Genomic DNA, 23,037 nt, shown 5'->3' on the forward strand with positions numbered 1-23,037 from the left:
ACACTGTGGCACAGACACCCTCCTCTGCCCGCAGCTCTCTCTCCGTCCCTCTCTCCGTTCACAGTGGCGGCAGCCGTCTGCAGTACAGGGCCGACGGGACATGGCGTCGGCGTTGGAGTGGCGTGCCCCTGCCCTGTGCACCACCGTGAAGTCATACGGCTGAAGCTCCTCCAACCAGCGTGCCACCTGCCCCTCTGGCTCTCTGAAAGACATGAGCCACTGGAGAGCAGAGTGGTCAGTCCTTACAGTAAAGGGCAGACCACCCAGGTAGTACTTGAAGTGTTTGACGGAAGCCACAACAGCCAAGAGCTCCCGCCGGGTGACACAGTAGCGGCGCTCATGTTTGTCAAATGTTTTGCTGAAGTACGCCACCACTCTCTCCCCTCTGGCCCCACCTGGGCCAGCACCCCACCCATGCCCACATTGCTCGCGTCTGTGTCCAGGATAAAGGGCAAGGTGAGGTCAGGGGGCGAGCACGGGGCCTCGATCAGTGCACGTTTGAGGGTGTTGAACGCCTCCTCACACTCCACTGTCCAAGTGAAAGCCTTGTCCTTCGGCAGCAGGCGGTTCAGTGGAGCAGCAACGCTTGAGAAGCCCCGTACAAACCTCCTGTAGTACGAGGCCAGGCCCAGGAAGCTCTTCAGCTGACGCTGGTCGGTGGGGGTGGGCCAGTCTCTGACAGCCCCTACCTTGTCCTCCATGGTGCTGATCCCCTCCTTCCCCACTCGGTGGCCCAAGAAGGACACCTCTCTCCTCATGAAGTGGCACTTCTCGGGGTGGAGCTTCAGACCTGCGGCAGCCACCCTCTCCAGCACACGCCGTAGCGCCCCAGGGCTGACTGGAAGGAGCTGCCATGGGCCAGGATGTCATCGAGGTATACCAGACACTGCTGTCGGGGATGCCATCCAGCACCCTGTCCATCAAACGCTCAAAAGTAGCTGGAGCGTTGCACAGGCCAAAGCACAGGACCTTGAACTGCCAGTGTCCTCTGTTAGTGGAGAACGCAGTTTTGGCTCTGGCCTCTGGGGAGAGGGGCACCTGCCAGTAGCCACTGCGGAGGTCTAGTGAGGAGAACCAGGAGGACCCCTAACCAGGTCCAGCGACTCATCGATACGTGGTATGGGGTATGAGTCCTTCCTGGTTACCTCATTCAGCCGCCTGTAGTCCGCACAGAACCTCAGCTTGCCCCCTTCTTCGGAACCATGACGACTGGCGCCGCCCAGGGGCTGTCTGAGGGCTCAATGAAGTCTGCCCGCTGCATCTCCAACACAGCCTTGTCTGCCGCCTCCTGGCGTGCCAGCGGGATACGGCGGGGACGCATCTTGATGGGTCGAGCATCACCTGTGTCGATCTCATGCTGCACCAGATGAGTCTGACCCACCTCTTCCTCACTCAACGCAAAGCTGTCTCTGAATTCAAACAGCAACTGCCACAACCGTTCCTGCTGCTCAGGGTCAAGACCAACACAGTTCCTCCCCCATATCTCCCTCACTGCAGACAGTGTCCTCTCCTCTCCCATCTGGGGAAGCTGGGCTGGGGGGATGCGACCCGGGCTCACAGAGGGCTGTGTCATGGAGGTAGCTGGGGGAATGTAACACACCGCTGTAGGTGACAGGGGGACTGGGGAAAAGTCACACACAGCTGTGGGGGAGGGGGCAGCCATGAGTCTCTGCTGCTTTAACTGTTGGAGTAAAGGGTTTGTTGGGTTGAGTGAATGTGACATTAGGGGGGCCATGGTGACTTCCGTCCCTCCCTGGAAGCTCAGTGTGCCCCTATTTAGGTCTAACTGGCAGCCTGTGCTCCTAAGAAAGTCCAACCCCAGGATACAAGGGTCCTGCACAGCCGCCACCCACACAGGATGACGCACAGTCCTGCCCCTACTGTCAGAGTCATTATTCCCTTCCCTTTCATGGGTGCCAGCTCACCTGTGACTGTGCGGAGCTGCACAGTTGTAGGCTCACACTGAGTCCAACCTGGCACAATATCTGGCCTCACCAGGGTTACTGTGGAACCAGTGTCCACCAGGGCGGAGCAGGGCACCCCTCCACAGTGACAGGGACATGACAAAAGTCCCCAACACAGGTCCGGCCCACCACAACAACAGGCTCCATCCGCTTGCCCTCGTCTGCTTCTGGGGGAAGTGGAGCCTTGCTTCCCCGTCTGTGCCGGTGGGCTCCTCCAGAAGATGATGGTGGTTGGGATAGAAAGCCAGGGGTCCGCACTACCCGGTCTATGCGGACCCTGAGCCGTTTCCCTGAGCTCTGGGGGACATGGGGCAAACTCGGCGCAGATGGCCTGGCTGGCCACAACCCCAGCAGACCCTGGGACCAGGGCGTGTGTTTCGTTCCGCCTGTAGCGACACAGCACGAATGAGTTTTGTCATTTCGGCCACCCAAGCAGGCTTTTCCGGCTCCGGACTGCTCTGCCCCCCAGCTCGCACAGAGGGTGTGTCTCCCTGCACCCCCACCAAAGCCCCAGCTGAAGCCCCAGCCCACACCAGCTCCCTCTCCAAAGCCATCTCCAAGGCTGTCTGCAATGACTCAGGATGAGCCAGCTGGGTCTGTATGCGCAGCTCCGTAGGAGAGAGCGCCTGTATGAACTGGTCCCGTGCTAGCTCGCTCTGCACGGAGGGGGGCATGTGAGCATATGCCCGCCGAGAGAGGCTCTCAATGTCATTAGCTAGCACCCGTAGAGGCTCTCCAGGCTGCCTGCGTCTATTACTCAGTTCGGAGCGCAGTAGCCCGGGCTGTACACACTGTCCATAGCGCCTCCTCAGTGCTCCCACTAAAGCCCCATAATCATGCCTGTCCTCAGGGCTAATCAATATCAAACAGGCCAGAGCTTCATCCGTGAGGCATAAAGCCAACTGCAGTGCCCTTTCTTCATCCGACCACCCCTAAAATGAGCTAACAGTTCAAACTGAGCATGAAAAGCTTCCCAATCCGCCTTACCGGAATACTTCGGGTCTTAACAGATACGGACGCAGCCGGGAACTGGGCGCCGCCATGTTTGTTTACATCCTGAGCCCCAGATTCCTCATCACGCCGCGTCGACGCCACCACTTCGGTCCGCCCACCAGAATCCGCGCGAAATACATTCGACGAAGCACTCATGCCCGCTTCAGCCGCCACGCTCTAACGTCCCTCCCTCAAGCGGCCTCTGCGCTCCGACGCCCTGGCGATCTCCTCAGACAGAGCCCCCACGTCCATTCACATGCAGCTCCTTGGCCATAATCGTCCCCTACCTCCACCTTCACTTTCGGATTCCCTCGAAGCATTTTCCATCCCCGTTCTCACCTACGGTAGCTAGCCACATAAGTCAGCTAGCTAGCTGGCTAACTTGTATCAACGTTTTTACTTCTGACACCAATGTAATGACCCGACTAGATCATAAAGGAACAATTGTCCAGACAGAGGCTTGAGTTTACGAATTGACGGTTTATTACACCAACTTTACACAGGCTACTGTTTGGGCCGTAGCACACGCCAAATAGATGACACAAGCCAATCGTGACCTTCTCTTGTGAAGCCCAGACGTAAGAGAGAGAACAAAAGCTGAACCTGGTCTTAACTTCCAATGCTCCACCCCTGCCCAACCCCTCCACGCCACTCCACCAACCACCAGGATGCCCGGCATCAGAACATTCCAGGCATTCCCGTGATTGGCAGATAGCAGGTTGATTGACAGGTTGGACCCCGCGAACACCGGGTACTGGTCAGTACAACACAACCACCTCCTAGCCTAACACATAACACACAGCTGTCTGTGCGGGTCGCTACAGTATGCTCCACTACAGTCGTCTTCTAATATGAGTAGTCATAAACTGATCATAATGAGTAAAGATATGGGAAGTAGACATAAACCGATCATAATGAGTAAAGATATGGGAAGTAGCCATATACTGATCATAATGAGTAAAGATATGGGAAGTAGCCGTAAACTGATCATAATGAGTAAAGATATGGGAAGTAACCATAAACCGATCATAATGAGTAAAGATATGGGAAGTAGCCGTAAACTGATCATAATGAGTAAAGATATGGGAAGTAACCATAAACTGATCATAATGAGTCAAGATATGGGAAGTAGCCATTCATAACCCAAATGTTCGTATGTCTGACTCCAGAGTCATTTCTGGGAATAGTTATTAGTCCATTCAGCATGTATTCAGTGTAGTGTAGTGTAGTGTGTAGTGTACTAGAGTGGTGATGTGGACACATCAGGGGGAGGAGCAGAGTGAGAAGAACATCTGGTGCACCTGTAGGAAAATGTCCTCCTTCAGTGAATGCCCCACAACTGGTAACGTTGGTCCCTTGGTCCACACTGGTTTTCAACACTACTTATGAGCTGAAGGAGTGTTCCATTTTTCTCTACTTCTCTCACTCAATCCATTCCTTTTAGTGGGGACTGAGTAGTGAAAAAGTGCACAGTTCAGGGAGAGCGGGTAAAGAATTTGTCTGGGATTCACTGACAAAAGCGACTAATAAATGTAGCATGTACTAAACAGCCTGGACTACTGTGTAGCAATCTCTCAAATGTCAGGGTGTGACCGGTCATGCTGTTTATCTTGTTAATACACCGTCCTAACACATCATGTAGCTCTCCTGGCCTGGGCCCCGCAGGCCATGTCAACAGTTGATTTAATGGACTAGCACTACAGCTTCGCTCTGAACAAACATGTGATGTCGGAGAAATATGATCCGGAACATTGTGGCTACCCATGTTTATTAGGCCCCCCCCCCCCCCAAAAAAAAAAATCCCCGTATTATCTCAACACAAAAACATGTGTTATCTCAACACAAAAAACACATATTATCTCAACACAAAAAAACACATGATCTCAACACAAAAACATGTCATTTCTCAACATAAAGAAAACTCCCAGGAGACAGGACAAATCTGACTTTCCCATGACTAAAGGTTGTACGTCCAAAAACAATGGTCCTATGCGTCTCTACTTATCCCTCTCCTCTGCCCTCAATCATCAGCCATGAAGATGTCATTGAGAGCTCAGGGCCCTTGATAGTGTGTGTGTGTGTGTGTGTGTGTGTGTGTGTGTGTGTGTGTGTGTGTGTGTGTGTGTGTGTGTGTGTGTGTGTGTGTGTGTGTGTGTGTGTGTGTGTGTGTGTGTGTGTGTGTGTGTGTGTGTGTGTGTGTGTGTGTGTGTGTGTTTATTTACATGTATTCAGAAAGAAGAGAAAAAACTATAACCATTCATTATAACTGAATAGTATAGGCAGTGGGTTGGTGATTTTATGTCTATAATTGGCTGTGTCTACAAACAAATTATGTTTAAAATAAATCACAGACCATTTGGGAGTGAGGGAAGAGGACGTGAAATATTCCAATGTCCCTCATGACTCTTCCAGTCAACACTAGTTAGAATGTGTTTTCCATCATTTTTTGGTAATTTATAAACTGAAAGTGACTGTTGGATCACAAAGCTCTTCTATTTGAAATAGGATAGCTCAGAGACATACCGCTTTCAACGCCCACTTTCAACAGCCTGATATCCATTACTGATGAATAGGGTTGCCAAATTCAGCTAGCTTTCCCGAAATTCCCGGTCTTCCAGGAATCCTGGTTGGAAAATGTCTGGAATTACAAGGAAATAAGCAGGAAATCTGGGAATCCTCCAATCGAGATTTCTGGAAAACCACCAGAATTTGTGGAAAGTAACTGGAATTTTTCCTGTATGTTTTTGCTATAACATTTAGTGGACTAGACTGCTGTAGACCGCTGTAGACTGCTCTATACTGCTCTATACTGCTATAGACTGCTGTAGACTGCTATAGACTGCTGTAGACTGCTCTATACTGCTATAGACTGCTGTAGACTGCTGTAGACTGCCGTAGAATGCTCTATACTGCTGTAGACTGCTATAGACTGCTCTATACTGCTATAGACTGCTGTAGACTGCTATAGACTGCTGTAGACTGCTCTATACTGCTATAGACTGCTGTAGACTACTGTAGACTACTGTAGACTGCTCTATACTGCTATAGACTGCTGTAGACTGCTATAGACTGCTGTAGACTGCAGTAGACTGCAGTAGACTGCTGTAGACTGCTGTAGACTGCAGTAGACAGCTGTAGACTGCTGTAGACTGCAGTAGACTGCTCTATACGGCTATAGACTGCTATAGACTGCTGTAGACTGCAGTAGACTACAGTAGACAGCTGTAGACTGCTGTAGACTGCTATAGACTGCTGTAGACTGCAGTAGACTACAGTAGACTACAGTAGACAGCTGTAGACTGCTGTAGACTGCAGTAGACTGCAGTAGACTGCAGTAGACTACAGTAGACAGTTGTAGACTGCAGTAGACTACAGTAGACAGTTGTAGACTGCAGTAGACTACAGTAGACAGCTGTAGACTGTTGTAGACTTTAGTAGACTACAGTAGACAGCTGTAGACTGCTCTATACGGCTATAGACTGCTGTAGACTGCTGTAGACTGCTGTAGACTGCTGTAGACTGCTGTAGAGTGCTGTAGAGTGCTGTAGACTGCTGTAGAGTGCTGTAGACTGCTGTAGACTGCTCTAGACTGCTTTAGACAGCTGTAGACTGCTGTAGACTGCTGTAGACTGCTGTAGACTGCTGTAGACTGCAGTAGACTGCTGTAGAGTGCTGTAGACTGCAGTAGACTGCTGTAGACTGCTATAGACTGCAGTAGACTACAGTAGACAACTTTAGACTGCTGTAGACTGCTATAGACTGCTGTAGACTACAGTAGACAGCTGTAGACTGCAGTAAAGTACAGTAGACAGCTGTAGACTGCTATAGACTGCAGTATACTACAGTAGACTGCAGTAGACTGCTATAGACTGCAGTACACTGCAGTAGACTGCTATAGACTGCTGTATTTACTGCTGTAGACATTTGTTAGACTGCTACCTTTTAAGGTGTTCAGATAGTATGTCTATAGAGTCTTAAAACTGCAGTATCATCAACATCTACCATCTATTTTTTTGTCAGTAAAGAGTTCAGGCCTCAAGCTGGCATCATTATTACCTCAATTACTATTACCCCAATTACCTCGACATCGGCACATTGACTCTGGACCGGTAACCCCTGTATATAGCCTCGCAATTGTTATTTACTGCTGCTCTTAATTATTTGTTATTCTTATCTCTTACTTTTAATTTATTTATATATTTTTAGGTATTTTCTTAAAACTGCATTGTTGGATAAGGGCTTCTAAGTAAGCATTTCACTTTAAGGTCTATACCTTGTAACATCTTGTAACATCTGAATTCAAATCACCTATTCACACCCTGTCATTGTTAGGTATTGTTAGGTATTAGACCTCCTCTGTATCATAGTTTTGGCCCTCCTCACTAACGACACCTTTTTGCCTGTTCCCTGCCTATCGGATTTCCTGTCTCCCGGACGATGTCACTAGCCTTTTCCCTGCCTGTACTGTTGCCGTTTTGGACCCCCTATGTATGACCTTCTGCCAGCCCCTGGACCCAGCTACCTGCCTCCTCCTGTGTATGACCTTCTGCCAGCCCCTGGACCCAGCTACCTGCCTCCTCCTGTGGTCCTCTACAATAAACACCTGCTGCTCCCTGCGCTTGAAACCAGCTCTCTGTCTCCCATCGTATTCATTACACACCTGTTGTATTCAGCGCATCTGACAAATAAAATTTGATTTGATTAAAGGGAAATTCCACCCAAACACTATATTTGATGAAAAAACACACACATATAAGGCAAAACACAGCATCATTATGCAAAATGCATCATACTGATGTTTTCTGTATTTTGAAAGTTTCATAGCTTGAAAACTTGATTGCTAACAAGCAAAACATTTTTGGCATTATGTCAACAATGGACTAATGAAATAAATACCAAAAGATAGTTTTTGGGTGGAGACTTAAGTTGTAGTCTAGCAATAGAGTTCAAGACTGGCTGGTGCAAGAACCAGCCTACAGAAAAATACATTACAGTCATTGCTATTCCATGCACTTTTCCCCTCAGCTCGTGGCAGTTAAAAAAACTTGCCTTCCCAAAAAAACACTCCACTTCCACCCTCAAGAATCATCAAAAGGTTACTAGGATACTTCCGGAGCAGATAATAGTCACTCAAATGGATACAGGCTTTGTTGCTTATTTATTTTGTAATGAATGACAGATCAGGGAGAGAGAAAGGTCGCTGAAGTTCTGCTTTGATTGAAATGTGTAAATTGTGACGTGAGTAAAACATGGGCTACATTTGATATCTGCAGTAGTTGTTGTGGGCCTACAGAGGTTGTGTCTATACACACATACACACATACACGCACGCATGCACGCACACACACACACACACGCACAAACAGCTTCCAATATAATAGTTTTCTAAAGACGTAAATTGACAACCCAGGTCTACACCCTCGCCTCATGTCCATATTGTCTTGTTTCAAGCATCGTATTTCAGTTCTCTATTACCTAAATGTATTGGACTGTAGCATCGTATTATAGTTCTCTATTACCTAAATGTATTGGACTGTAGCATCGTATTATAGTTCTCTATTACCTAAATGTATTGGACTGTAGCATCGTATTTCAGTTCTCTATTACCTAAATGTATTGGACTGTAGCATCGTATTATAGTTCTCTATTACCTAAATGTATTGGACTGTAGGGAGAGGCAATAGATTTATCTGAGAGTAGCACTCTCTCTGAGGGGCTGTGTTTTCTCCCCCTACTGCTGTCTCCTGAGTAAATGTATGCCGTAAATCTGCTCTTAGCCCTGCTCTTGAACCCTCTGGGTCTCCAGAAGCTTAGCAAGCCAGAAGGCAATGGGGAGTATGGTGTGCTGTTCTGTTTCATGAGTAAAACTGTGTGAATTGTGACATGAGTGAAACTGTGTAAATTGTGAATTGTGAGTAAAACTTGGGCTACATTTGATTTGACCTAAATAGGCCCAACAACTATCTGCAGTAGTTGTTGGGCCTACATATGTTGTCTACAGTTTGATTCAGTTTAACACTATGACCGACAGTATCATTGCATTACAAATCTATTACTGAACTTTAATAACTCCACCTACATGTACATAGTACCTCAATTACCTTGACACTGGTGCCCTCGCACATTGACTCTGTACCGATACCCCCTGTATATTGCCCCGGCATTGACTCTGCACCGATACCCCCTGTATATAGCCTCCACATTGACTCTGCACCGATACCCCCTGTATATAACCTCCACATTGACTCTGCACCGATACCCCCTGTATATAACCTCCACATTGACTCTGTACCGATACCCCTGTATATAGCCTCCACATAGACTCTGCACCGATACCCCCTGTATATAGCCTCCACATTGACTCTGCACCGATACCCCTGTATATAACCTCCACATTGACTCTGTACCGATACCCCCTGTATATAGCCTTCACATTGACTCTGTACCGATACCCCCTGTATATAACCTCCACATTGACTCTGTACCGATACCCCCTGTATATAGCCTCCACATTGACTCTGCACCGATACCCCCTGTATATAGCCTCCACATTGACTCTGCACCGATACCCCCTGTATATAACCTCCACATTGACTCTATACCGATACCCCCTGTATATAGCCTCCACATTGACTCTGTACCGATACCCCCTGTATATAGCCTCCACATTGACTCTGTACCGATACGCCCTGTATATAACCTCCACATTGACTCTGTACCGATACCCCTGTATATAACCTCCACATTGACTCTGTACCGATACCCCTGTATATAACCTCCACATTGACTCTGTACCGATACCCCCTGTATATAGCCTCCACATTGACTCTGCACCGATACCCCTGAATATAGCCTCCACATTGACTCTGTACCGATACCCCCTGTATATAGCCTCCACATTGACTCTGCACCGATACCCCCTGTATATAACCTCCACATTGACTCTGTACCTATACCCCCTGTATATAGCCTCCACATTGACTCTGTACCGATACCCCTGTATATAGCCTCCACATTGACTCTGTACCGATACGCCCCTGTATATAACCTCCACATTGACTCTGTACCGATACCCCCTGTATATAACCTCCACATTGACTCTGCACCGATACCCCCTGTATATAGCCTCCACATTGACTCTGCACCGATACCCCTGTATATAACCTCCACATTGACTCTGTACCGATACCCCCTGTATATAGCCTCCACATTGACTCTGCACCGATACCCCCTGTATATAGCCTCCACATTGACTCTGCACCGATACCCCCTGTATATAACCTCCACATTTACTCTGTACCGATACCCCCTGTATATAGCCTCCACATTGACTCTGTACCGATACCCCCTGTATATAGCCTCCACATTGATTCTGCACCGATACCCCTGTATATAGCTTCCACATTGACTCTGTACCGATACCCCTGTATATAACCTCCACATTGACTCTGTACCGATACCCCTGTATATTGCCCCGGCATTGACTCTGCACCGATACCCCTGTATATAGCCTCCACATTGACTCTGCACCGATACCCCTGTATATAACCTCCACATTGACTCTGCACCGATACCCCTGTATATAACCTCCACATTGACTCTGTACCGATACCCCTGTATATAGCCTCCACATAGACTCTGCACCGATACCCCTGTATATAGCCTCCACATTGACTCTGCACCGATACCCCTGTATATAACCTCCACATTGACTCTGTACCGATACCCCTGTATATAGCCTTCACATTGACTCTGTACCGATACCCCTGTATATAACCTCCACATTGACTCTGTACCGATACCCCCTGTATATAGCCTCCACATTGACTCTGCACCGATACCCCCTGTATATAGCCTCCACATTGACTCTGCACCGATACCCCCTGTATATAACCTCCACATTGACTCTGTACCGATACCCCTGTATATAGCCTCCACATTGACTCTGTACCGATACCCCTGTATATAGCCTCCACATTGACTCTGTACCGATACGCCCTGTATATAACCTCCACATTGACTCTGTACCGATACCCCTGTATATAACCTCCACATTGACTCTGTACCGATACCCCTGTATATAACCTCCACATTGACTCTGTACCGATACCCCTGTATATAGCCTCCACATTGACTCTGCACCGATACCCCCTGAATATAGCCTCCACATTGACTCTGTACCGATACCCCCTGTATATAGCCTCCACATTGACTCTGCACCGATACCCCTGTATATAACCTCCACATTGACTTTGTACCTATACCCCTGTATATAGCCTCCACATTGACTCTGTACCGATACCCCCTGTATATAGCCTCCACATTGACTCTGTACCGATACGCCCTGTATATAACCTCCACATTGACTCTGTACCGATACCCCCTGTATATAACCTCCACATTGACTCTGTACGGATACCCCCTGTATATAACCTCCACATTGACTCTGTACCGATACCCCCTGTATATAACCTCCACATTGACTCTGCACCGATACCCCCTGTATATAGCCTCCACATTGACTCTGCACCGATACCCCTGTATATAACCTCCACATTGACTCTGTACCGATACCCCCTGTATATAGCCTCCACATTGACTCTGCACCGATACCCCCTGTATATAGCCTCCACATTGACTCTGTACCGATACCCCCTGTATATAACCTCCACATTTACTCTGTACCGATACCCCCTGTATATAGCCTCCACATTGACTCTGTACCGATACCCCCTGTATATAGCCTCCACATTGATTCTGCACCGATACCCCTGTATATAACCTCCACATTGACTCTGTACCGATACCCCCTGTATATAACCTCCACATTGACTCTGTACCGATACCCCTGTATATAACCTCCACATTGACTCTGTACCGATATAACCCCCTGTGATATATATAACCTCCACATTGACTCTGTACCGATACCCCCTGTATATAACCTCCACATTGACTCTGTACCGATACCCCCTGTATATAGCCTCCACATTGACTCTGCACCGATACCCCTGTATATAGCCTCCACATTGACTCTGCACCGATACCCCCTGTATATAGCCTCCACATTGACTCTGTACCGATACCCCCTGTATATAGCCTCCACATTGACTCTGTACCGATACCCCCTGTATATAGCCTCCACATTGACTCTGCACCGATACCCCTGTATATAACCTCCACATTGACTCTGTACCGATACCCCCTGTATATAACCTCCACATTGACTCTGTACCGATACCCCTGTATATAACCTCCACATTGACTCTGTACCGATACCCCTGTATATAACCTCCACATTGACTCTGTACCGATACCCCCTGTATATAACCTCCACATTGACTCTGTACCGATACCCCTGTATATAGCCTCCACATTGACTCTGTACCGATACCCCCTGTATATAACCTCCACATTGACTCTGCACCGATACCCCCTGTATATAGCCTCCACATTGACTCTGTACCGATACCCCCTGTATATAGCCTCCACATTGACTCTGTACCGATACCCCCTGTATATAACCTCCACATTGACTCTGTACCGATACCCCCTGTATATAGCCTCCACATTGACTCTGTACCGATACCCCCTGTATATAGCCTCCACATTGACTCTGCACCGATACCCCCTGTATATAGCCTCCACATTGACTCTGTACCGATACCCCCTGTATATAGCCTCCACATTGACTCTGTACCGATACCCCTGTATATAGCCTCCACATTGACTCTGTACCGATACCCCCTGTATATAGCCTCCACATTGACTCTGTACCGATACCCCCTGTATATTGCCCCGGCATTGTCTTTTACTGCTGCTTTTGAATTATTTGTTTTTCTTATCTTTTTTTTCTTCTGGTATTTTCTTAAAACTGCTTTGTTGGTTAAGGGCCTGTATGTAAGCATTTCACTGTAAGGTCTACTACACCTGTTGTATTCAGCATTTCACTGTAAGGTCTACTACACCTGTTGTATTCAGCATTTCACTGTAAGGTCTACTACACCTGTTGTATTCAGCATTTCACTGTAAGGTCTACTACACCTGTTGTATTCAGCATTTCACTGTAAGGTCTACTACACCTGTTGTATTCAGCATTTCACTGTAAGGTCTACTACACCTGTTGTATTCAGCATTTCACTGTAAGGTCTACTACACCTGTTGTATACAACATTTCACTGTAAGGTCTACTACACCTGTTGTATTCAGCATTTCACTGTAAGGTCTACTACACCTGTTGTATTCAGCATTTCACTGTAAGGTCTACTACACCTGTTGTATACAACATTTCACTGTAAGGTCTACTACACCTGTAGTATTCAGCATTTCACTGTAAGGTCTACTACACCTGTAGTATTCAGCATTTCACTGTAAGGTCTACTACACCTGTTGTATACAGCATTTCACTGTAAGGTCTACTACACCTGTTGTATACAACATTTCACTGTAAGGTCTACTACACCTGTTGTATACAACATTTCACTGTAAGGTCTACTACACCTGTTGTATACAACATTTCACTGTAAGGTCTACTACACCTGTAGTATTCAGCATTTCACTGTGAGGTCTACTACACCTGTTGTATTCAGCATTTCACTGTAAGGTCTACTACACCTGTTGTATACAACATTTCACTGTAAGGTCTACTACACCTGTTGTATACAACATTTCACTGTAAGGTCTACTACACCTGTTGTATTCAGCATTTCACTGTAAGGTTTACTACACCTGTTGTATACAACATTTCACTGTAAGGTCTACTACACCTGTTGTATTCAGCATTTCACTGTAAGGTTTACTACACCTGTTGTATACAACATTTCACTGTAAGGTCTACTACACCTGTTGTATTCAGCATTTCACTGTAAGGTTTACTACACCTGTTGTATACAACATTTCACTGTAAGGTCTACTACACCTGTTGTATACAACATTTCACTGTAAGGTCTACTACACCTGTAGTATTCAGCATTTCACTGTAAGGTCTACTACACCTGTTGTATTCAGCATTTCACTGTAAGGTTTACTACACCTGTTGTATACAACATTTCACTGTAAGGTCTACTACACCTGTTGTATTCAGCATTTCACTGTAAGGTTTACTACACCTGTTGTATACAACATTTCACTGTAAGGTTTACTACACCTGTTGTATACAACATTTCACTGTGAGGTCTACTACACCTGTTGTATACAACATTTCACTGTAAGGTCTACTACACCTGTTGTATACAACATTTCACTGTAAGGTCTACTACACCTGTAGTATTCAGCATTTCACTGTAAGGTCTACTACACCTGTTGTATTCAGCATTTCACTGTAAGGTTTACTACACCTGTTGTATTCAGCATTTCACTGTAAGGTCTACTACACCTGTTGTATTCAGCATTTCACTGTAAGGTCTACTACACCTGTTGTATTCAGCATTTCACTGTAAGGTCTACTACACCTGTTGTATTCAGCATTTCACTGTAAGGTCTACTACACCTGTAGTATTCGGAACATTTGATTTCATTTCATTTACTGGACTTTATAAGCTGGGTGGCTCGAACTCTGAATGATGATTGGCTGAAAGCCATGGTATATCAGACTGTAAACCACTGGTATGACATAACATGTATTTTTACTGCTCTAATTACGTTGGTAACCAGTTTATAACAGCAATAAGGCACCTCGGGGGTTTGTGGTATATGACCAATATACCACAGCTTAACGCTGTATCCAGGCACATAACAGCCCTGAGCCGTATTATATTGGCCATATTCCACACCCCCTCGGGCCTTATTGCTTAAGTGTACTGTGAGAGATATTTTTCATGCACGCACAGTATTAGGCAAGCTGTTTTTCAACACACATACCACACTGACTGAGATGGACAACTTCATATTACTCACCCAAAAGTTTCTCAATCCTAATGGTGGAAGGTAGGTAACCTAGCGGTTAAGAATGTTGAGCCAGTGACTGAAAGGTAGCTGGTTCAAATCCTGGGCCGAATAGGTGAATAATCTGCCAATGTGCCCTTGAGACAAGGCACTTAGCCATATTTTCTCCTGTAAGTCGCTCTAGATAAGAGTATCTGTTAAGTCACGTAAATGTAAAATGTACCAAACACAACTCAATCACTGCCTAAATTGCTCAAGCAAAAGGTTTACTTGTATAATTTTCTCTTTGTCAATATGCTCCACAGAATTCTTTAAAAAGAAACTTTAATCACTTAACCGTTTAACTTATTTTGAAAGTGTCTGAATTATTCATTATTATTTTTCTCATTCTGCTCCTTTTTATCTAATAGTAAAAAAGGAGCCCTAAATGCTTGAAGACAACACTCAGTCTTTGCTTTTGATCGACTACTACACTGTACTATACTATATTATATTGTACTATGCTATACTATGTTATACAGTACTATGCAATACAATACTGTACTATATTATACTGTACTATGCTTTACTATATTATACAGTACTATGCAAAACAATACTGTACTATATTATACTATAGTATACAGTACTATATTATTCTGCTATACCATATTATACAATACTATGGTATTCTATATTATACTGTGCTATGAAATACAATACTGTATTATATTATACTATACTATATTATACTGTTCTATGCTATACTATATTATACAGTACTATGCAATGCAATACTGTACTATATTATACTATACTAAACCCAAAGGAGCAGTAGGCTACTGCAATGTCTGAATAAGCCTCATTCACTCATGAGCCCATGGTTAAGTCCATGCCTGTCTGCCTCTTTCTTTACTATCTAAAACACAGCTAACCGACATAGTGCTGTGTAAACAGAAAAGCTTTTAGAAGTCCTGCAGACTGTGACACTCACCTCTCAACACATTGACAGGGCCCAGACAGCCAGTGCAACAGAAGTGATATCACGCCCCTGTCATTGCTTAGAGACCGCATGTTTGAGCCTATGGTTGCCACTGTGAGGGAGACATGTTTATTACCTTGGCAACCACTTGTACAACAATACAGTCCCATCCCCTATGTATACCTGACAATGTTATTGTTGAATCCCAAAAGTTAATGCAATCTGTTCTCTAAACTATGATTTGAAGTGTCTGTTTAGGGTTGTGTGGCTATAGAAGTTTCCTTGGAGAGAATGGTTAAACTTTTCAAGAACTCTGTCTTTTTCTAGTGACATCTCGGATCTCAGGACAATTCTTCTGGAATGCAGGACTCTGGGAATGTTCCCGAGATGGATTGAAGAATGACAAGAGGCCTGGATTGCACATCACAAGTGTCAGAAGGATCTGACCAGCATCCAGTCCTACCACGGTAAGTCATGGACACACATATGCACACACGCATTCTTACTTATACCGTGCTGCCTGTCTAATTATTTTTAAGTCTCATGGCCAGTGTTCTTCTTAAAGCCTTCAGACTTGAAGGTCCCCACTGTTTCTTTACAATTCAACAAGAAATTAAAGCAAAGCTGGAACATTTTCCCCTCAAACCTTTCATCTCGTCAGTCTAATGTTCTGTCTTGGGTGTTAGCTTTGGTCCAAACAGCACCCGTCCATTCACTCTGCTCCTTTCAATTAAACTCAAGAATGAGCAATGGAAAATTTGAGCACCATTGTGTAGTGTTTCATTTGCCTCGAACTACACGACCACTTAAAAGATGGACCTTTCAGGAGTCCTGTGAAAACACTTTTCATCACCCCTGTCAGTTGTTTTTTCCCCTAAGTGCAAAATTGAATGATTTGACGATTTCACTAATGCATCTTGAGTTGCTAGGCAACATACACATGATATAATAACAACGCATTTGCAACTGGAGAAATGTGCAGGAGGGGTCATAAGAAAATGTTTCCATTTCACTTAGTTGTCAGCATAATACCATTAGTGTCAGAGCAAACATACAGTATAGACAGGACAGGGTCCGAACTAAAAACGCTTTTTTTGCGAAAGTGAATTAATGTGTTGTTTGGACAGTGTGTCTCATTGGTGTAATGGAAAATATTGTCTCAGATAGGTGCTGCTCGGTGGAAAAGCACGAGCTATGGATAACCTGTACACGTGCCTCAAGAGAGAGATAGCCTCCTTCCAGGACCATGTCCAGCAATGCAAACACTCCTTCAACATGGACGCTCTTCACCCAGTCTTGAGTGCCCTAACAACAAAGCAGCAGGATGAAATCCACACCTTGGAGCAGCTGCGGGTTCTCCTCTCCAGGGTTCAAGAGGAGCCTGCGGTGGCAGTCAGTGGCTACAGCGACTCGGAAATAAAGCGTTGCATCACCTGGCTTCTCTCTTTCGTGGAATATCTCGGCGCCATGAAAGAGACCTTTGACGAGAAAGTGGCAGTCCCTCTCTGCGAGAACCTGTACGTAACTGAGGAAGACGAGAGCACTGTCGCTTCTTCTGATCAGACTGTCCCTTTCACCTCTGACCCTCAAAGCCCGCCCCATACATCTGTGACTAAGGTGGCCAATGAGCTCCTTGTTCTCCGACGCAGATGGGCTTTGATGCTCGCCCCTGGTCCAATCAAGGCAGAGAACTTGAGTCTACTGACCAATACTGATGGGGTTGAGCGGTTCACTGAGCGGTTCGCCAACGTCCAATCGCTTGTACCAGATATCCTCTATAAGAGCTCTAGGGCTGCTCAACTTGCCTATCAGTGGGTGAACCTGCACCAGTGTGGGCACAGGGGTAGAAGTGTAGGGGCCAGTGAGTTGGAGGTTACCAAGACAGCCCCAATGAGGTCTACTGGCCGGGAAGCGAGTGATGAATATATCCTGGTTGAGGTAGAAAGGAGAGGGGAGGGAATGGCCGGAGAGGCCCAAGCCAGACTGATGGAGTCTAGGATGGAGCTCATGGCTTTGACCGGGAAAGAGCATAGGGTGCTATCTCTGGAGGTGAGGTTAGAGAAGGCCACCTACAGGATCCAGGACCTCCAGGCCAAGCTCCGACAGGAGAGGTTGATGGTAGAAAGTGGGGCCCAGCAGGAGGCCAGCGATGTGGGGGAAAGGAAGACAGAGGAGCTGGTCCTCAACCCAGGGCTAGAGCTGGAGAGGAGGCTGAGGATGGAAAGTTACCATCAGAAGATACTTCTGGGAGACCTGCTGATGGAGCTTAAGATTCGCCCAGTTCTCATACGCTACACTGATATGGTGAGTGGAGAAGTGAAAAAGAACATTCACATTTCATCTAGCTGGCATCGTATCTGTGTACAGATAGCATCAGAGTCATAAAGAGTTGGCCTCAGACTCAGACTGTCCTAATATGGATGAGTTGGAGTCAGACTCAGGCTGTCCTAATATGGATGAGTTGGAGTCAGACTCGGGCTGTCCTAATATGGATGAGTTGGAGTCAGACTCAGGCTGTCCTAATATGGATGAGTTGGAGTCAGACTCAGGCTGTCCTAATATGGATGAGTTGGAGTCAGACTCAGGCTGTCCTAATATGGATGAGTTGGCGTCAGACTCAGGCTGTACTAATATGGACGAGTTGGAGTCAGACTCAGGCTGTCCTAATATTGATGAGTTGGCGTCAGACTCAGGCTGTCCTAATATGGATGAGTTGGAGTCAGACTCAGGCTGTCCTAATATGGATGAGTTGGAGTCAGACTCAGGCTGTCCTAATATGGATGAGTTGGAGTCAGACTCAGGCTGTCCTAATATGGATGAGTTGGCGTCAGACTCAGGCTGTACTAATATGGACGAGTTGGAGTCAGACTCAGGCTGTCCTAATATTGATGAGTTGGTGTCAGACTCAGGCTGTCCTAATATGGATGAGTTGGCGTCTGACTCAGGCTGTCCTAATATGGATGAGTTGGCGTCTGACTCAGGCTGTCCTGATATGGACGAGTTGGTGTCTGACTCAGGCTGTCCTAATATGGACGAGTTGGTGTCTGACTCAGGCTGTCCTAATATGGACGAGTTGGTGTCTGACTCAGGCTGTCCTGATATGGATGAGTTTGCATCTGACTCAGGCTGTCCTGATATGGACGAGTTGGAGTCAGACTCAGGCTGTCCTAATATGGATGAGTTGGAGTCTGACTCAGGCTGTCCTAATATGGATGAGTTGGAGTCTGACTCAGGCTGTCCTAATATGGATGAGTTGGAGTCTGACTCAGGCTGTCCTAATATGGAGGAGTTGGTGTCTGACTCAGGCTGTCCTAATATGGATACTGTACGTTTAAGCTTCTGACATAAATGCTTATACAAAATTCCCTATTGTGGTGTCCTATTTCCATCAGCCTGGTTTAATCTGGAATAATCTGAGCTGTGATCTAAACATGTAAAAACTGTAGCTTCAATCGAAAACACAGTTGTCAGTGTTCTAATCTACTGTGTTCCCTAATTTCTAGGTGAGGGATCGATGCAAACAGCAGGAGGAGACACTACAGGCCATAGAGGGCAGTATGGGTACCAGGTTCCCTTCAAAGCCTGAGAGCCTCAACCTCTCCAAACAGTGAATCCATCTTCTCTAGCCTGTTGTCCCTCACATAGACGCCCTGCAAGAGACACTCATCCTGGTGTACAAGTCTAGGCTGCCTCCTGCTCATACTCCCAGGGTTGAAGGAGTCCTTCATCCCTGGGCCTCCAGATGGACATTCAACCCAACAAATGGATTGTTGTCTTGAGGATGCATCCTAATGAATCCTGGACAATGCTCCAGCCTCACATTAGGCACCTCAGAAGTGATACCACTCATATTTGATTTAGTTTCTTAGTTTGTCTTTCTTTTCATTCCATCTAATTTAGTCAACGATGAACACACACACACACACACACACACACACACACACACACACACACACACACACACACACACACACACACACACACACACACACACACACACACACACACACACACACACACACACACACACACACACACACACACACACACACACACACACACACAGTATGTATGACTGCAAATTGTTTTTATTACCAGTACCAACCAAATTAAGACGGAGACATTATTTATTAATAGTTAACTACAGTAGTGACTGCCCTTAACACAGTCTATAACTACAGTAGTGACTGTCCTTAACCCAGTCTATAACTACAGTAGTAACTGTCCTTAACCCAGTCTATAACTACAGTAGTGACTGTCCTTAACCCAGTCTATAACTACAGTAGTGACTGTCCTTAACCCAGTCTATAACTACAGTAGTGACTGTCCTTAACCCAGTCTATAACTACAGTAGTGACTGTCCTTAACACAGTCTATAACTACAGTGGTGACTGCCCTTAACACAGTCTATAACTACAGTAGTGACTGCCCTTAACACAGTCTATAACTACAGTAGTGGCTGTCCTTGACACAGTCTGTAACTACAGTGGTGACTGTCCTAAACGCAGTCTGTAACTACAGGGGTGACTGTCCCTAACACAGTCTATAACTACAGTAGTGACTGTGGTTAACCCAGTCTATAACTACAGTGGTGACTGTCCTTAACCCAGTCTGTAACTACAGTGGTGACTGTCCTTAACCCAGTCTGTAACTACAGTGGTGACTGTCCTTAACTCTCTGTACACAAGCCAATACAAGAAAACAATGAATGTCCCAAGAGAGCACAACCCACTTTTGTGTCCTCATCATTAAGAAAAATAATAATATAATTCATCACCATGACACAGCTGGTGTTGCTTGATGACACATGGTACAGTACACTTTTACATAGCACTGATGATGATTCATCCACACAGATGGCATTTGGGTGACCAGAGAGACTGCTAGTTCCATTCTCCTTACTCAGCGACATTATTTATATCCCTGCACAATAAGCTGCCTGTGTATTTTGGCATCAGACGCAGGGTCGCCATGGGTCAGCTCGTAGTTCAAAGGCCTCGTAAAGGCCGGCAGCGTAGCCTAGTGGTTAGAGCGTTGGACTAGTAACCGTAAGGTTGCGAGTTCAAACCCCTGAGCTGACAAGGTACAAATCTGTCGTTCTGCCCCTGAACAGGCCATCTTTGAAAATAAGAATGTGTTCTTAACTGACTTGCCTGGTTAAATGAAGGTAAAATAAAAATAAAAAGGCCACATCAAGCAAATTGGTTGTGTTGTTTGGGTAAGAGTTAATTATAGGGCTGAGAAATGTGTACACTGTGAGAAGGTTCACACATTCCACATATTATCATTCATCTGACCTTATGGGTCAGGGGACTGACATTCCATACAGCATGTGAATCAGCAACAAATGAATACTTGGTAAACTGTCTGGACTGGTGAGCTAATTGAGGGGTGGAAACAGTGCTGTATCTTCAGCTCACCACTGTACTCAAACTTCAGGGAGAAAGACATTGGTTGGTTATTGGCAGTCGTTTATTACATAAAAAGCTAAATCTCCACCCATCTGTCATTGAACTTGCCTGTGCACATTGGGGCTTGTCATGCTTAGTTTTTATTTAACTAGGCAAGTCAGTTAAGAACACATTCTTATTTACAATGACGGCCTACACCGGCCAAAACCCGGACAACGCTGGGTCAATTGTACGCCGCCCTATGGGACTCCCAATCATGGTCAGAGACTAAGATTAAGGAGATGATTGTGGACTACTGGAAAAAGAGGACCGAGCATGCCCCCATTCTCATAGACAGGGCTGCAGTGGAGCAGATTGAGAGTTTCTTGGTGTCCACATCACCAACAAACTAACATGGTCCAATCACACCAAGACAGCCGTGAAGAGGACACGACAAAACCTATTCCCCCTCAGGAGACTGAAATATTTGTCATGAAGTTAGAGGTCAGCTTTACAACAGGTGATATTACTGCACATTTCCAACCAGAAGGTATAACCCCCTCACTCCTAATCATATGAAATCATCCCAGGAGAACATGTATGGCCTCATCCGGCTGATGCTTATACATTCCACAACTGATCATGACCTGTGGCTGTATATTCACAGAATATTAAGACTGTTCTCACGTCTGGTAAAAACACCATCCAAAGAAGAGTCCATAGTATCCCTTTTCTTATACACATTAAGATGATCATTTAAAAATCTCACACTTGCATATGTACGTTATTATTTTTATATATTTTTGTAACCTTTTACTTAAGTAGGCAAGTCGGTTAAGAACACATTCGTATTTACAATTAAAGCCTAGGATCAGCAGGTTAACGACCTTGTTCAGGGTTAGAAGAACAGATTTTTATCGCATCAGCTCAGGGATTCGATTTGGCCCAACACTCTAATCACTAGGCTACCTGTCTCCCCAACCCTCTAACCACTAGGCTACCTGCCTCCCCAACCCTCTAACCACTAGGCTACCTGCCTCCCCAACACTCTAACCACTAGGCTACCTGCCTCCCCAACACTCTAACCACTAGGCTACCTACCTCCCCTACACTCTAACCACTAGGATACCTGCTACCCCAACACTTTGAGGATATGAAGTTACCCCTAGTTTTGTGTTTCCCTTTCTAGTGGTTAGGGTAAGATATTGGCGAAGGTATAAGCTCATTATATACATGTGCCTAAGGATAATTTCAGCACTGATGATATTACTGTAGAACAGTGGCAGTTGGTGCCATTTAAGATGTGGGAGGACAGACATTTGTTTTTATGAGCATAGCCTTATTTCTATAAGAGCATACTGGATGACTGCCATTCATATTCCATTCACCCAGTTCAATGTAACAGCGATAGGTTTAGACTACTACGTGATGCTAGAATGTTCCCTGTACCCATCACGAGGTTGCTACAACCTAGCCTATGAATGAAAGTTTACAACGTAGGTGCACATAGTTTGAGAGAAAATGTTGAGGTGACAGTTGGTGATGCATTCAATACCGCCTTGCACACTCTTGCATGCATCTAGGTGATCTAGGGTGTAATCATTAGTCGAACAGTTGCAAACGAGAATTTCTATTGGTCAAATGTATGTTTCTGTCACGCCCTGATTCTGTTTCACCTGTTCCTGTGATTCTCTCCACCCCCTCCAGGTGTCGCTTGTTTTCCACAGTGTATTTATCCCTGTGTTTCCTGTCTCTCTGTGCCAGTTCGTCTTGTATGTTTAGTCAAGTCAACCAGCGTGTTTTTCCTGTGCTCCTTTTCTATTCTCTTTTTATAGTCCTCCCGGTT

The 23,037-nt window shown here is 45.8% G+C and overlaps 1 protein-coding gene across 2 annotated transcripts; it reads left to right on the top strand.

Annotated features, from left to right (window-relative positions):
• Positions 1-15,843: 15,843 nt before the first annotated feature.
• On the top strand, positions 15,844-21,462 carry LOC124043013. 2 transcript variants are annotated; one of them, XM_046361194.1, is made up of 3 exons: positions 15,844-16,268; positions 16,965-18,105; positions 19,305-21,462. In XM_046361194.1, the coding sequence occupies exons 2-3, from the start codon at positions 16,996-16,998 to the stop codon at positions 19,410-19,412; spliced, it is 1,218 nt and encodes a 405-aa protein (XP_046217150.1). In that variant the 5' UTR covers positions 15,844-16,268; positions 16,965-16,995; the 3' UTR covers positions 19,413-21,462. The 2 variants fall into 2 exon arrangements, with proteins under 2 accessions (XP_046217150.1, XP_046217151.1); XM_046361195.1 differs by having other exon boundaries at positions 16,969-18,105.
• The last annotated feature ends 1,575 nt before the right edge of the window (positions 21,463-23,037 follow it).

The sequence above is a fragment of the Oncorhynchus gorbuscha genome, linkage group LG09 (genome assembly GCF_021184085.1).
Source record: "Oncorhynchus gorbuscha isolate QuinsamMale2020 ecotype Even-year linkage group LG09, OgorEven_v1.0, whole genome shotgun sequence".
Taxonomy (NCBI): Eukaryota; Metazoa; Chordata; class Actinopteri; order Salmoniformes; family Salmonidae; genus Oncorhynchus; species Oncorhynchus gorbuscha.

Excerpts from the sequence above, each read along its gene's own strand:
- LOC124043013 (XM_046361194.1), top strand. The coding sequence starts at position 16,996 with ATGGATAACCTGTACACGTGCCTCAAGAGAGAGATAGCCTCCTTCCAG. Across the intron at positions 18,106-19,304 it reads TCATACGCTACACTGATATG|GTGAGGGATCGATGCAAACA; the intron begins GTGAGTGGAGAA and ends CCTAATTTCTAG.